Below are 15,751 nucleotides of genomic sequence, written 5' to 3'. Positions count from 1 at the left end.
CTGAAAGCGGAGAATCCCCCTCAGCCAGCAGCGGCAGCAGTACTACCAGCATCATCCATTTTCACTGGTGGAGTCATATCGCATCCTTCTCCGCTCGGACTCTTTGCTCCGCAGGGATGCCGCCGTCGAGTAACGGCGGCAGGGATTCGCTCGGGAGCGCCTGCGCTGGAGGACACCGTCCCCGTGCGGTTTTTGGAGCGTGACTGGGATGAAGGCACGAGGAGACAAATAAAAATCTGATCATAGCCGGCTAACGCTAGCACGCTAACGTTAGCTGCCCGTTTTCCCCTCCCTGCTTACTGACCGATGTGTTTTCCTTCATGAATAAACACTCCTTTAATGCCCCCCCTTTTTTTTATTCTTGCGAAGACATGCTGAAGTCACCGAGGACATTTATCTCAAGGATAAAACATCACAGGGGTCTCCTAACCTCCAAAGGGTAACGCCAGTTAGCCATTAGTACCTTTTATTTTTTACATTTTTCTCGCTCGTCCGTGGAGATGCTGGCTGAGGAGGAGTGTGTCTAGCGCTGAACCAGAACTCGCATGGATACTCACTCCATGAAGGTCATGATACTGAGAGAATGATCATGCTGGAAAAACAGGTAAGAAATCAGCACAGAGCCGTGAAGTCAGCGGGTTCGTATTTAAATGCACACCTGAGCTCATTTGCGTATCGTAATTAGGCTACATGGGGCGCGTGCTGCACCCCTTCCACAGCTGGGATCTGATAGAAGTAACGGGCTGTAAAGGTGAATTTATGCAGGTGATCAGCACATTTTTAATGATAATAATCCCCCTCTCTCTCTTTCTCCCCGGCTTAAAGTCTGCCTCTCTCTCTCTCCTGCTGCTCTTTAAGCCATAGACTGTATATAAAGATGTAAGACATAGCATTTACAATAATTAAATGTGTTTTTAATTTTGGGGGGATTCAATTTACAAGACATTATCAATATTGTGAAGCTAGGGTTGCACGATTGCGAAATTTTAGGTCAATAAAGACATTTTGTAAAATCATTACGACCTAAATCTGATCCCCCCCAATCATTTATTTATTTATTTGTTTGTTTGTTGTTATTAATTCCCTCTTGTGTGACTGGAAAGAATAGATCTGTACTATATTATTTGTTCAGTCACCAGTAATTATGGTATGAAAAATTCTAAACATCTCACCTACCCAACTGAAATGGAATTTCTTCACAGATACAAAATTTTGTTATTGTTAAATTAGGTCCATGTTAAGTATGTTGAACCTGACACTTGGAAAAAAATACAAATGGTGTATGTAACGTTGCATTTGCAGGGGGATTGTGAACATAATGTAGAAGACAAATCAAAATATAAAAACATTTTTTTTTAAAAAAACACATGTTAATATTTGATATATACATATGTGCCAAGTTTTGTTCAGATTGGCCCACCTGGCACATAAGACACATATACCACATATCTTACAATCATTATAGTAGGATTAGGGATTCACCAACTGTGGAATCATAGATGGATACCAATGTTTTTTGACAGATATCGGGTTCTGATGCCGATATTTTTTTCAGTCCCTTTTGGTTTTGTTGATATTCAGGGTTACCCTTGTTTCAGGGAGGCAAATTAATTATAAACTATTAGGGATGCACCAAATTGTGAAATTCTGGCAGATACCAACAGGCAAAAATAATAATCCAAAGTATATCTAGTTGTGATGCCAACCTTTTTCTTTCATTTTTTTATTATTCTTTTTTTTCTTTTTACATTTTTTAAATTAACATTCACCTCTGTTCTATGGAACAAATCTTATAAAATTTTAGGAAGTCACTGCTTGTTAAACAGGTCAATTCTAATAAATAATATCTGATGTTTTTTTCTTTGTTTTCTTGTTTTTTATTCCGTCCCATGTGCCTGGGAGAACAAATAAATCTTCATTATAAAATATTTGGGATGTGCTGATTGTGATTTCTGTGCAGATATTTTATTTAGCTCGTGGCGATACCAGTGTATTTTTTCTTTCTTTTTTTTGTGTTATTTATATTCACTCTTGTTCCTGGTAAACAAACAAGCCCTCGTGCTGTAATGTGAAATTTTTGGCCAATACCAACATTTAAAATAACAGTTTGTCAGGCATCTGCTCCCGATGCCACCATTTGCCATTACATTAACTTTTGTTACATGGAAAAATAAATTGTTATTGTACAATGTTAGGTATGAATTGAATGAAGTCCTGGATGGATAAAATTGTTATAATATACCAATTCAACCAATATTTTTTCACCACTATGTTTATCTCCAGATTAACAACCAAAAAATAAATAAATAACTGTCCTATTTTTAACTGTTTTTCAAACAAACTGACAAATAGATTAATTAAATATTGAAGGTTTAAAGTTGGAAAATTGATAAAAACCAAACATACCTCAGTAAATTCACTTAAAATGTAAGTGGCAAATATGAAATACTAATAAAGACGTGTTTATGGTTACATTATTGGCCAGAAATTTCACAGAACAGTTTTTAAAACTAGTAGGCAGATGTTTGTTTGTCTCCTAGGCTTATAAACTGAAGTATGAGTTATTTTTAGTGATAGTTTTCTGCTTGTTGTTGCCTCTTGGTGCTTGCTTCAGGAAATGTCCTTCAACCAATAGAACTCATAATCTTATCTGTCCAAGAACGGAGGGCAGGAGGTGGTGTTGACGGGATGTTGGTGGAGTTACTTCCTCTTGTTTGCTTCCATAAACAGAGTGTTAATGATACATCTTATCGTCAGAGATGTGAGGAGGTGTGTCTGATTTTAATTCTTTCAGTCACTCAGTGGGAAGTTAATCAGTTTCCTTAAATTGTTCCTGTTGATTAATTTTGTCTTTGCAGTGTTTACTCTCCTGGTGTCTAAAGGCGTGAGCTGGAAAATCTGAATTGTATGCAGGTGTTTGTGTTACTTTTTGAGGACAAAATATTTTGATGTCAGATCTCCTCCTTTTTCTTTTTAAACCTGCCTGTGTTGCTAGCTGTCTGCTTGGCCTCACCTCCACTAATTCAAGTCACTGAATTAGACCTCTAGATTTGAAGCATCCATTCATCCATTTGGACTATGTTTAATGTATCAGTTGCTGCCTTCCAAATTTAATTTGTTGGTGGCCTAAATGCCAACACTGAGGCTTTAAAATACACATAACCAGTAGGTAATGCCACTCATTGGGATTGTAAAAATATTTTATGATTCTAATAATGGTATAAAAGTCAGTCAGTTAAAACCAGTCAGCTCAGAGAGGCCCAGAGTTCGATATAAACTTTGGCCTAAAGTCTAGCTAAAAAGAGTACCGTATGTTGGGCAAGTTGATAGGACGCTTGCAAGCCTGTTTGGACTTGTGTCGGTGTTTCCATTAATTATAGTTAGAAGCACTGTTTTCAGAATCCAGGAAACATATTAATTAGTCTCAATAAGCCGTGTCATGTTCATCATCAGGATTAAATATATTTTGCAGCTTCCCGCTGATTTAACTAAAAGAAAAAGCCTCTCTTTTAGTGGGAGAGGTTGCCGTGATTTGATGCTATAATAGTCTTTTCTTGTCTTTTCTATTAAAAATCCCAGCTCATAACTGTAAAACAGGGTTACAGCCTCCCTGTGTTGTTTCTATAATTTTTCCATGCTAGAAATCATCAAGTAAACCCGATGAATCTGTGTCAAAGGTCACTGCTGAGCTTTGTCTGCGAGGCGAGCAGGATGGATGTGAGGCTTCCCACCGCCTCCGTTCAAAGGCTGCGTTTAACCCTCAGCTCTCAGTGCCTGGATTTTACTGTAAACACCCTTATTCTTCTTTGTCTCCTCCATGTAAATCCTGCTTCCTGCTGCTGGTATTATTGATGTTTATCTGCTTCCGAAACATTTATTTGCACTCCCAGTTTTGGTTTTTTTGTACTATTGTAGGAATCGCAGATAAAGCTGTAAGCCTCTCTGTCGCTCCATTTTCTGCACAAACCACTCCATTCTTGAAGCTTGACTTCACTCCAAGCATATTGGACTTCTTTGTCTGATGGAATGTGACAAGAATCAGACTTTTTTTCTCCAGTTTTTAGTCCTCAGGGTTTTTCTTTTCCTTTCTCCTTTTTTTCGTTTATGTAGAGGAAGGGCTTGTCCTTGAAATCTCTTTTGTGAAGAAGCCTTTTTGCACTGCTGGGCAAAGTGTATGAATAGTGTTGCAAAGTGCAGGAGCTGTGTAACATTTCCACTCGTTGATGACACTTGTTTTGCCCCACTCTGTTTTTGTTCGGTCAGCAAACAGCTCGAATTTTTGTGTCAGGGCTGCCAACATTTGTCCACGTTTGTGACAGGATTAGATTTGAGTGTGTAGACACTGTAATCATTTGCAGGCGTGTTCATGCTGAGTGAAGGCAAATCTTTCCATCCAGAGACTCTGCAGGCCAGAAACAAGATGATTTCAGGATACAGAACAGGCAGAAGAGTCTGGAAATTTCTTTGTATGCCTGTCTCTGCTCTTAGGAATCATATGTGATAGATAGATTATATTTTTAGTATTTTCTTTCCTATCTGTATACAGTTAGAGCCATGAGTTTTTGGACAGTGACACTTCTTTTTTGTAGTTTTTGCTCCATACACCTCCGTGGAAGTACTGACTTTCCGCTTTAATTCAGGGAGGGTAAAAAGGTATTGCATTAACTTTGTTGGAATTGCAGTCATTTTATACACCACCCCCCATTTTCTGAGGTTCAAAACTAAGTGGACATGGTTGACTAATGAGCATTACTGTTGTTGCATGACAGCAATGAGTAAATGGTGTCTTTTCACTGGAACTCTTAGTATGAGGTCAAAAGAGACGCTGATGCAAGTGAAGCAGGCTATCATTAGGCTGAAAGAAACAAAGTAAGCCCAACAGAAAGATTCCAGAAACTGTCTTGCTCATGAAAACCAAACAGGCCTGAAAAACAGCTGAAGACATTTAAAGTGCATGAGAATTATTACAGAATTACTTCCATGGTTTATCATCCAAGTATCATAGAGGCTCCTTGAACTTATTTAGTCATTTTGGCTTTACGCTTCATTTAAAAAATCCTGCTAAAAAAAGCCAGTTCCTTCCTCTTTGGACAGAAGGAGCTAATATGAACTTGGACCAGAATGATGGGAGGAGTAAAGCAGGGAGGAGAGAAACAGCTCATGATATGAAGCATATCACATCATCTGTCAAACTCAGAGGAGGGATTGTTATTGCATGGACATGTATGTGTCAGAGGAACTGGGTCACTGGTGTTTGTTGATCATGTGACTGCCGAAAAAAGTAGCAGGATGAGCTCTGAAGTGTACAAGGCTACACTCTTAGAGAAAAAGTCAACTTTCTATTTGTGCACATGGTCACACATACAGTTTACAGTTGGCACAGATCTACTTTAAGTTATAATTATGTAGGGCTGTTCAATATAACGATATATATCGGATGACGATATAAAAACATCTATCGTTTCATTTTACGCTATCGTTTGTTTCATGGTGTCGCAAAATAAACTGTTTACGGCGATATTTTTTGATCGTTTTGATGGTCACTGTAGTGGCTATATTCATTTGTTAAAGTTCTCTCTTTCTCTTATATTTAATATAACCACACTACGGACAGACAAGCGCCTGTTTTTATGCGTTGTCGTTAGCAACAACGACGGTAAAACCATCGCGTGTCCGCTTGTTTATTTTTATAAACCTTTCACAATAAAGCTCAAGATCCTGTTGAGACTTTTCAAAATAAACTGAATCATGTGAAAAAGTATGCAGAGTATTGACGGATGAGAAACAAAAAATAGGCGTCAGGTGCTAAAAAATAAACCTTAGACTCAAACGTTAGAACAGGCTTTTCCCCGCAGCACGCCGTGTAATAAATACTCACAAAGAAAACGGCGCCGTTACAACTTGTGTCTAAAAATGTATCGTTTCATGCATCGGTTAAAACATTCGACTCCAGGTACACGACGCCCAGCTGGAAACACTTCACGTAAGTCGAGCTGCCCGAGACTCACAGAATTTACAGAAAATGTTAAAATTTTGTAATTTATATCGTTATCAGGACGATAGATGTCTTATGTCAGGATATGAGATTTTGGTCATATCGCACAGCCCTACAATTATGAGTGAAATCCTCGTTCTGTCCTGCACAACCGACGTCGCCTTCCTGCTGTTTTCCAAAAGACTAAGAACAAACTGGGTATTTCAGTAACCTTAAACTCTTATTTCAATGTGTAATCAGGCTGCTGACATTAAGAATAAGAATTATTTGTTACTTCAGCCTGATTGCTCCCAAAAAGGAACTCAAAGCTGTGATTGGTTGGATTACCTTTGCATTCGGTGCTTATCCTTATACTACTTTCTTCTTCTACCCCATTATAATTTGGATGCAGGTATTGTACTTTGCACTCCATGCCACTCTGCAGAAATAAACCTGCCAATATATGATGCTGTTATATTATAGATAAATCTGCAAAGCATTATATGAGCAGTGTAAACTGTCTCCAGCAATCGGATTGAAGTTATATACCAAGGAGTGAATCAATGATTATGATCCAATAATATTATGAATATGATTCTGCATTATGAGTATGTTTACTTCAAGTATTTTTAGTATATTTTAATGCCAAAACCTTTGCACGATTCCAACTTTTACATAAGTACTTAAATGTTTGTCTCACAAGTGTACAAAATATTTTTTTAAACCTTTCATGTATTTCATATGTATCAGAGCACCGGTCTGCACATGAGCCTGAAAACCTTAAAGTTATTCTGGTCTAATATTCTGCTTTCCTTTTAGCACCTCTCTCTCTTCATCATAGGAAGACATCATTCAAATGACTCATATTTAATGCCTTTTCAAGTACAGTTTGATTTACATAAAGCTCTAAACCATTACCCCCTAAAAAGTTAAATTAACTTTTATAACATTTAGTTAACCAAAGAAATATATTTGATCACAGTTCTACCTTGGAGCCAACTCACAACCACCTGTTTCACAAGCCTGATGTGACAGTTAAGGGGTGGAATGGAACATTTTGTAAAAGCAAATAAATCCTGACGTAAAAGCAAAATAATGAATTTTAATTTTTGACCTTGAAGATATGTTTACAAGTTCTTTGCAGCCGAAATATGACAGTGTCATAGTTGTGCAGGAAGTTGAACATTTAAGATTCACCCCTTTCCTTTTCCACCTCCTGACATCTTTTTCTCATTACTGATTGGTTCTTGTGTTTTCTAAGTGAAATCACCTGGCACACATTCTTTTTGCCTTCCATAACTTCCAACCATCCTTTCCATCTATCCATCAGTCCATTTTCTCACGCTTATCTGCTCATCTATCTAAGCATAGAAGCCCAGATCTCTCCTTCTCTCTCCCCAGCCTAGCCTTCTCCTCGAGCTTTGCCGGGGAAACACCCAGGCATCCCAGGCCAGCTGAGAGATATAATCTCTCTAGCATGTCCTGGATCTGGCCCGGGCCTCCTCTTGCTAGAAGGTGTCCAGAACACTTCACCCAGGAGGCATCGTGTCAGATGCCCGAACCACCTTAACTGGCTCCTTTCGATGTGGAGGAGTAGCAGTTCTAGTCTGTACTCCTATCAAATGACTGAACTCCTCACCCTGTCTCTAAGGGAGAGGCCGCCACCCTTAGGAGAAAGCTCGTGACTGTAGGTGAGGGTAGGTATGTAGATCGCTTTTTTTACAGTTCAGCTCTGTCTGACAGAGAAAGAGTGAGCGTAAAATACCTAATCATTACATTTCCAGTCTTGTTTTTTCTTTGCTCTACAGAGTAAAAAGTCCATGTTTGTCCTTTTCTTTTTTTCTGAAGCATGTTATGATGGCTATATCATAACATGCTATATATATATATATCCAAACCTCCTGATTAACTTAAAACAATGTTTATTTATCCCAGCAGCCAAAATATTGAATATAGCCTAAACCTAAATACCTTAAATAAACTAGAACAGCTCTATAAAAATAAGTATAGCATGACAGAAAATATATGAAAGGGTTGGTTTAAATAAAAAAATGAAAAAAGTGAATGTTTAGTGTCATTAAAATAATCTTAGCCAAAAAACTGCCTGCACATAAAAGTGAAACTTGTCTTTACATCTCCATCATTTTGAAATTAGCTTCAAAGACACATATTGTTCTGTAGTTCTCTTTTCAGTTCATTGACTTTCTGAAGCCTGTTTCTTGTCAGCAGCACAATAAGCCTAATCCTCTGGATTGTGGATTCGAACATCAAAACTATGTTTACAAAACAAAAATCTCATATCAAATAGATACGACCTCTTTTTATGCTCAGAGAAAATCAGATAAGATTAAAACATTTTTATTAATTTGCAGATTATTACCATTAATGTTGTTGAAAGTTGTGAGGAGCAACAAATTATATTTAGATCAGTTTAAAAAGTGTGAAGGACCAGATTTACCCTGTCCTTGACAAGGTCTTAAAGATCTTCTTTATTTAAACTAGGTTACAGGCCAGTTTTCAATAGATAATTTCTGTTTGTTTCTATTCTTTGCTCAGCAGACTGAGCAAAATCTAGAAACATAAAGGTTATATTTTCCTGTTTACATGTTTCTTTTGATCTTTCCTTGAAAGTCTCGTGTTAAGCAGTCAGAACAAGTACTGTTGTTGTTGTTGTTCTGTAATCTGTAATCATTTGTCTAAAAGCAGCGTTTAGCCGTAATAACAGGTTTGCACCCTGTAGTCGTGTCTCGGATGAACTGACTTCTCGTGTACCTGCACCGCCCGTCCTGTCTTTGTCTGAGTCCGCAGGAAGCCGAGCTGCAGGTTACACTCTGGCTTCCTGTCCTGGCTGTGTATCTATAGACGAAGGAGGAGGAGGAGGAGGAGGGGGTCTATCTTATATAGCCCTATGAAGAGCCAGCTTTGCCTCCCTGTTTCCATGACAACCGCTCTCCTACAGTATTCATCCGTGGGACGGTCTCTGCATCTGAAAGCAGTTCCCAGTGGTGTTTCAGGCCCTCTCGTTCTCTTTTTCTTCAGCTTCTTTGCTACTTCTTAATAGTGTTTTTAAAAAGCAGCGGCAGTTCCTCATCTTTACTGGCTGCTGTACTTTTAAATCTCCATGTTGAGGATCATTGAATTCAGCACTTTTTAAATCAATTCAAATTTTCTATTCAATTCAATTCAGTTTTATTTATACAGTGCCAAATCACAACAGCAGTTGCCTCAGGGTGCTTTATACTATAAGGTGCTATAATTCTTCAAGTTCCTCAAGACCAGCGATTATTATTTCAAGAGTGACCTGTGCACAAAGGATGTGCAATAATATAGAGAGTCAGACAAATAATACAAAGACACTTTATACATGTTCACAGTTTTAAATAAGCATGTGTAAGAATAACTGCAGATAGATACATGTAAACTTATACTTCAATGAAATAAACCCGTGAACTGAAATAAAACCAGTACACTGTAACAGAAAGAATCAAGTGCTTTTTTCCATATAAACAACACCACCATAAGTATCTTTAAGAGTCAACAGTTTCACTTTTGTAACTATGAATATAACATACAATATAAACCATAGGCTGGATCATTTTAATATGCACTCAGTCTTATCAGAGTTTAGAACAAACTTATGTCTGATTAGAATTTTTCTGAAATGTATGAGATGTGATACATTTAGCAGATGTGGTAAAGTATTCTTTCTGCCTGCACTATACACAGTGCGGTGTAGTTTAGGTAGAGCACCACTTTTCCCTCCTGTGTCGCCTGATGGTTTGCCAGAATCTCTTCGAAGCGGTCTGAAATTCTTTTTCCGTGGCCTCTCCAAACTCCTCCCATGAATTTTTGCTCCAGCCACTGCCCGAGCTGCGTTCCGCTTGGCCTGTCAGGACCTATCGGCTGCCTCCGAAGTCCCACAGGTTAACCAAGCCCGATAGGACTCCTTTTTCTGCCTAATGGTTCCATTCACCACCGGAGTCAACCATTTAGTTTGGGCGTTACCACCGTGAAAGGCACCGACCACCTTGTGGCCGCAGCTCAGTGCAGCAGCTTCAACAATGGAGGTGCTGAACATGGTTTATTTGGACTCAGTGTCCCCAGTCTCCCTCAGACTGCTGTTAAAGCTCTGCTGAAGGTGGGAGTTGAAGATCTCGGAAATGGGAGCCTCTGCCTGGCGTTCCCAGTGATTACAAAATCGACCCGCAGTCTAGGGTTTCCTGGTGCCATGTGCACTTATACACCCCTGTGACCTGGAAGAAACCCAGAATAAGTGGAAGAAAATGGATGGACGGAAGTTTTGTTGATATAAATAATACGTTAGGCTCTTGGATATGACTGCTAGGCACCATGATTACGTCATAATTTCTGATGTAAATAAGAACCTTCAGGGGCCTAACATATACCTGTGCGCCAAGTTTGGTTGTTCATCTCCTGATTTCTTTTTCTAAAGTGTAGAAAAAGAACTGCCTGTAGCTCGATGGCTGCAGTTTGTAGGTGAATAAAAGTGGACCAGGAGAATATCCTTGTGGAACATCTGCAGGAGGTGTGAAACCTTTGGAGACTACTGTCTGAGTTGTACCAGAAATACAAGAATAAAACCATTTAATGTGCTGTTGATCTAAGCAAGCTGAGCATATCTTTTCTACCAGAATACCATAATCTGCCAAATCACATGCATGTGATAGGTCTACAAAAAATGCATGACAAAAAATGAAAGACTTTCAGAAACAAAACTCTAACCCTGTTTTTTCACGTCAAAGCAGACTTGCTTCCTTTCTATCAGCATTTCAGCCATTTAGGGTAACAGCCATGTGACCTACATACAGCAACTTTCACAAGAGGTATTTTGAGTCTTTGCAGAAGCACATTAAAGCCTTAAGGTTCAGGCTGCAAACACGACAAAGATATTATATCAGAATGTCAATACGGAGTCCAGCTGGAGGCGAGATGGTTCCCGGTGGGCTCTGAATCAATCCTGCTGCTGTGGGGAAACCTGCACCTACACACAGCAAATAAAAACATGAAAGACACTCTGAGAATATGTCCTGAAAAGGTTTGTTTTATCTCAGCCGCTCTGCTCTAGTTTAAACTGAATACTTTACTTTTACTTCTTTTTGTTTGTAACCCGCAGCTTCAATAACAACCTTGTAATTACCTCATGGATCAATAAACGAGCAGATAATCGGCCCATGTGTCTCCTCCACTGTCAGATAGAGCTGATTCACAGACTGTCGTCTGTCGTTTCAAGTGATAATCGGTGACATTTTCATGGTGCTGTTCAGTAATTTAGCTTCAAATTTTCAACATTTGCTGGTTTAATGAAGCCAGAAGTGAGCATATTTGGAGAGGGTGGAGAGTTTAATTATCAGCTAATTCTAGCATACTCCATCCACACACTCTACAGGTATAAAAGTAGAATGACGCAAATACCTACTAATTAGTGCTAAGTAAAAAACTACTCAAAGTCAATTTTTTGGATGGCTTATACGGTCCAAGAAAGACATTAAAATGCTCCAAAAGGCACCAACAACACAAATGTAGTTGAGAGGTCAAGTTCAGGGACAATGAGACCCAGTCAACAGTGTCCATGCCCCTGACCCCAGTATTCCCCTACAGTCATTGGAAAGGGGTAAACTCTGCATAGAGGCCAAAACCAATGTTTTGTACCAGGTAAACATGTTTAGTTAGATCGGGACATGGGGACAATTTTTGGAGCCATCCTCATGTTTCCATTTTAAGAACTCCAGTTTATGGGCTTGGAGATTTTGATTAGTTCGTTTTGTTGTCCTTTTATTTGACATCCAGTTTGATAAATTTGTATATTTGACAACAATAATATTTTTTAAGTACAAAGTGGCCACGCCCTAAAGCACATTCTGCGGTATCATTATCTTTGAGTCTAATAATAATTGTTGCATTCAGTAAGACTAGCGCCAAAGATCATAAACACATCAGGAAAATGTTTACTGAGGTCAAGAGAACATTTAGGTCATTTTACCATAAATTTCTATGAAGTCTTTGTTATACTAGAGGCATCAACTGCATGTTGCAGGTTTGAGGCACACATGCTGTTTTTTAGTTTCAGGTTGTATTTGCAGTAAGTCAAGTTAAATGTAAATTGTGCAGCAATAAAGCTAAAATTGCATTGTTGAAAATATCTGCAAAAGTCACAGTGCTGCCCACGTGCAGTGAAGGAGCACAGCAAAGAGACCATCAAACATAAAATTCAACACTAAAATCCAACCAAAAAAAAAAAAAGAGAGAGAAAGGACTTTGCTAACAACCTGTTAAAAAGATCTTCAGACTTTTAGACTCTCATCAAACCCATAAAAGAAAAATAAGTTTTAGAATGAGGGCTGGTAACTCAGCAGAATGTGTGCCTTCACATTTACCAGCGACATTAATAAGAAGAGAGTCTGATTCATACATCAGCCTCTGAAGCAGTCACCCTGCTTCATCTTTAATGGGCTCACACAGACCGTCTGGCACTACAGGAGCAAAACAGAGCTGGTCCTTCTCTCCTGATTAAATCGCTGCAGCATAATGAAGCAGAAGCGAGTCAGACGGCAACTCGGAGGACCCTCTGTGTACTTGCTGCATTTTATTTCATTTGGCGAGGTTTTATTTTTTCCGGGCAGACGTGTGCTTTGGTTCGGTGGCGAGTCTGAGCACCTCCGTCTGAATGTGAGAGCACTGCGGTCGTGGCAAAACAGCTGAGTGGTGTTGGGCAATACCCCCAGAGGACGGAAAGACGAGAGAGCAGCTGCTGACAGTTAGACGCTCCTTGGTGAGGAGGAGAAGGAGGGGAAGAAAGGCGAGAAGAGGAAGGGGAAGGGGAGTGGATGGTTGTTGGTGTTTGGGGAAAAGGAGGTGGAGGGGTTTCTTTGAGGTGGATTTCTTTGCAGTCTTCTGTGATAGGACTGCGAAGCGAGCAGCCAGACTGGGGAGCTCCTCCTTTTTCATTTTTTCTTCTGGTTTTATTTGTGTTTTTGTTGTGGTTGCGTGCAGTCGAGCGTTGGCTGCACGGTGCGTTCAGGGCGCAGCATGGAAGCCAAATCCCTGTTCAGCCTGCACAGAGCGCTCGCTCAGCCTGTCAAGATGTGCATGTTCGATTTCCCCGTCACCATCCTGGATGACCTGGTGAGCTCTGATACCGCGCCAGGCTGGCTGGGTGTGCGTGTGTGTGGATGCAGCGTGTGTGTGGAGAGGAACATAAGTGCATTCATACATACTGTATATGTCTCTAGTTAAATTTTAATTGCTTGAGTGTGTGTGAGTGTGTTCCTGTGTACTAATTGCATATTTGATACTGTAGCATATATTTGTGCATGCTTACTGTAAAAAGAAGACTGAATGTGTATTTTAATGCAGTATTAACATCTGTAGATTATTTTAAAATGGACACAGGAATGTCATGGTGTGTTTCTTAAGCTGTATACATCTATTAATTTGTTTACTTGTATGGCTGCAAATGATTACAGTATTGAGTGTGTGTGGTTTACAAGTGAAGCTCTTAGTGGACGTGGAACAATAACACTCACCATTCTCTGCTTTTACTTATTTTCTTTTTCTGGCCAGAGAAGTTAATTGCGTTGCTCTTTTATGTCTTCGTTCTTTTGTTTGACTCGTTGGAGCAGTTACAGCCACTTACAGCTTTTGGACAAGTCCTGTGACTTATAAGGAGTCAAATTGAGAACATTTTTGCTGCCATTATTGGGTTAATGTAATTGGAGTGACTTTTTTGGTTCTGTTTGTCGGGACAAGTTATTTTTATTCCAGCAAAGCTGCTGGTCTGTCTCAGTTATGCAGGAGGTCTGGTTTAGCATTAATGAGAAGGGCCAGTACCTTCCTGGTTATAATATATCAACACAACTAGTGTTGTGTGAAGATGAATATCTTAAGCCAAAAATGAATTGTGCCTAAATATAACTGAAAAGTTTCTAGTGGCTGAGTGAAAGGGACGGTGAAAAGCAATTAAAAAGGAAACAAATTAGCAAGTGGGCAAAGAGAAAAAACGAAGTTTTACCTGACTGGAATTAGGGCTGCCACGATTAGTCGACTAGTCACGATTACGTCGACTATCAAAATCGTCGACGATTGATTTAATAGTCGATGCGTCGTTTGAAGCTTTGTAAGATCACAAAAGACGCAGGAATAAGTAGTAGGATTTAAGAGTGTAATAACGGACTGAAACAGAAGATGGCAGCACTGCATGTACAAGGATGCCAGCTGCCGTTAAACCCCGAAGAAGAAGAAGAAGCAGTGTCCCAGAATTCATAGCTCAGCGCAGCTCAGTTTCCAACAATGGCGGCAGCTAGTTAGTTTTAATATTACTGTTATTCTTTCTGGGTCACAAAATAAACGTTTAACATATTTTTAGGCGAGAATGTAGCTGTGTAAACCTCAAATATCTGCTCAGTTTATCAAGACACCACATATTTTCAAAAGCGCTCCGACGTTTTCGGTGACGTCTGTTACCCACTAGCTCGATAGCTAGCCGGGGGCACGGCTCACCAGAGCCCGTGAGAACACCTGACACCCGGCAAATAGCTTTCAAACCCACCGCCGTCTTTCTCAGGTTAAATATATATAAGCCACTTAGATAACTTCAAAATGTTATTGTTTGGCTTTTTTTTAGTATTTTATTTGTTCCTGAGTAAATCGGTTTGGCTGAGATTAAAGTTATAGTTTTTACACAGCTGAATAAACGTCAAGCAGACAGCTGATTATCAGAAGTGTGAGATGCTCGAGAATATACTCCGGTGTCCCGTTATATTTTAGATAGCAAGGAGTTTATTAAACTTCACCGAAACAATCTGCAAATTTCATTAAAATTTAATAAACTATCGTCTTTATTTTTAGTTAGCACATACCGTAAACACTTAAAGCTGTAAGCTAATGATAGTTATATAAGAGCAGATGCTGCTGGTGCAATAAGCTGTACGCTGTACGTCCAATGGATGCATGATCTGATTAGTCGACTAATCGCAAAAATAATCGGTGACTAGTCGACTATCAAAATAATCGTTTGTGGCAGCCCTAACTGGAATATATACGTGTATATATAAACCCTGGGGTTTATCTGCACCCCTTTACTAAAGGTTCTGTCAAAATGTGCTGAGCCCAGGTTTGCAGGTTGCGTATGTTCACCTGTTGACCTGCATGTTTCCGTTACCTTTTCACCTGATCTGTCAGTTTGCCTTCAGGTTTTGCTTCTGGCTGTATTTCAGAGTCTGTCACACTCTGAAAGCATGGTTTCAGGCTGTTTCTTCACATGAATCATGGGGACGGATGCTTTATGTGTTTATTACTGCCAAGTTTTTTTCATTTCATTGTTGCAGAGCTGTGACATAGCATAGTCTGTGTGTGTGCGTGTGTTGGGCTGCTGCTGATATAAAACTCTGCACACCCAGGAAACCATCTCCCTGCAGATAAAGGTGTGCCCCTTGAAATCCTGACATGTTTGGTCGTGTCTGTAATGATCCCATGGTGAATGTAGTGAATGTGTTGCTCTTAATAAAATGTGCGACTGAAAGAAGCTCATGATTAAATGGTTTACAGGGAGTTCTTTTTAGTTGCACGTACACTGGTATGAGGGTTGCAGGAGCTTTATCTTCAACAGAAGGATTTTTTTGAGTAATACATTTTAATAGTTTGATTTTTTTTCAGTATTAAGTCGTTAATTATTCTGTTCTTGGGTCTTCACCTGCAGTTTAGTCTTTGGCAGCTATTTAAATGATAGATTCTTGGCTAAAATGAAGCTGCAGTTTTAGA

The 15,751-nt window shown here is 39.4% G+C and overlaps 1 protein-coding gene across 2 annotated transcripts in view; it reads left to right on the top strand.

Annotated features, from left to right (window-relative positions):
• Positions 1 to 11: 11 nt before the first annotated feature.
• The window catches only part of LOC146376700 (ral guanine nucleotide dissociation stimulator-like), a 60,039-nt gene continuing 44,299 nt past the window's right edge, over positions 12 to 15,751 (top strand). Inside the window, exon 1 of one of the 2 annotated variants that reach the window (XM_084947206.1) lies at positions 12 to 604. In XM_084947206.1, coding sequence (XP_084803332.1) covers positions 584 to 604 — 21 coding nt within the window. In that variant the 5' untranslated portion in view covers positions 12 to 583. Of the gene's footprint in view, positions 605 to 12,353; positions 13,118 to 15,751 lie in introns of those variants that run through there. The other variant, XM_084947204.1, reaches the window with a different exon arrangement.

This window comes from Perissodus microlepis, chromosome 12 (genome assembly GCF_051167445.1).
Source record: "Perissodus microlepis isolate ML-2025 ecotype Zambia chromosome 12, ASM5116744v1, whole genome shotgun sequence".
NCBI lineage: Eukaryota > Metazoa > Chordata > Actinopteri > Cichliformes > Cichlidae > Perissodus > Perissodus microlepis.
This window is presented reverse-complemented; position numbering and strand designations above follow the sequence as displayed.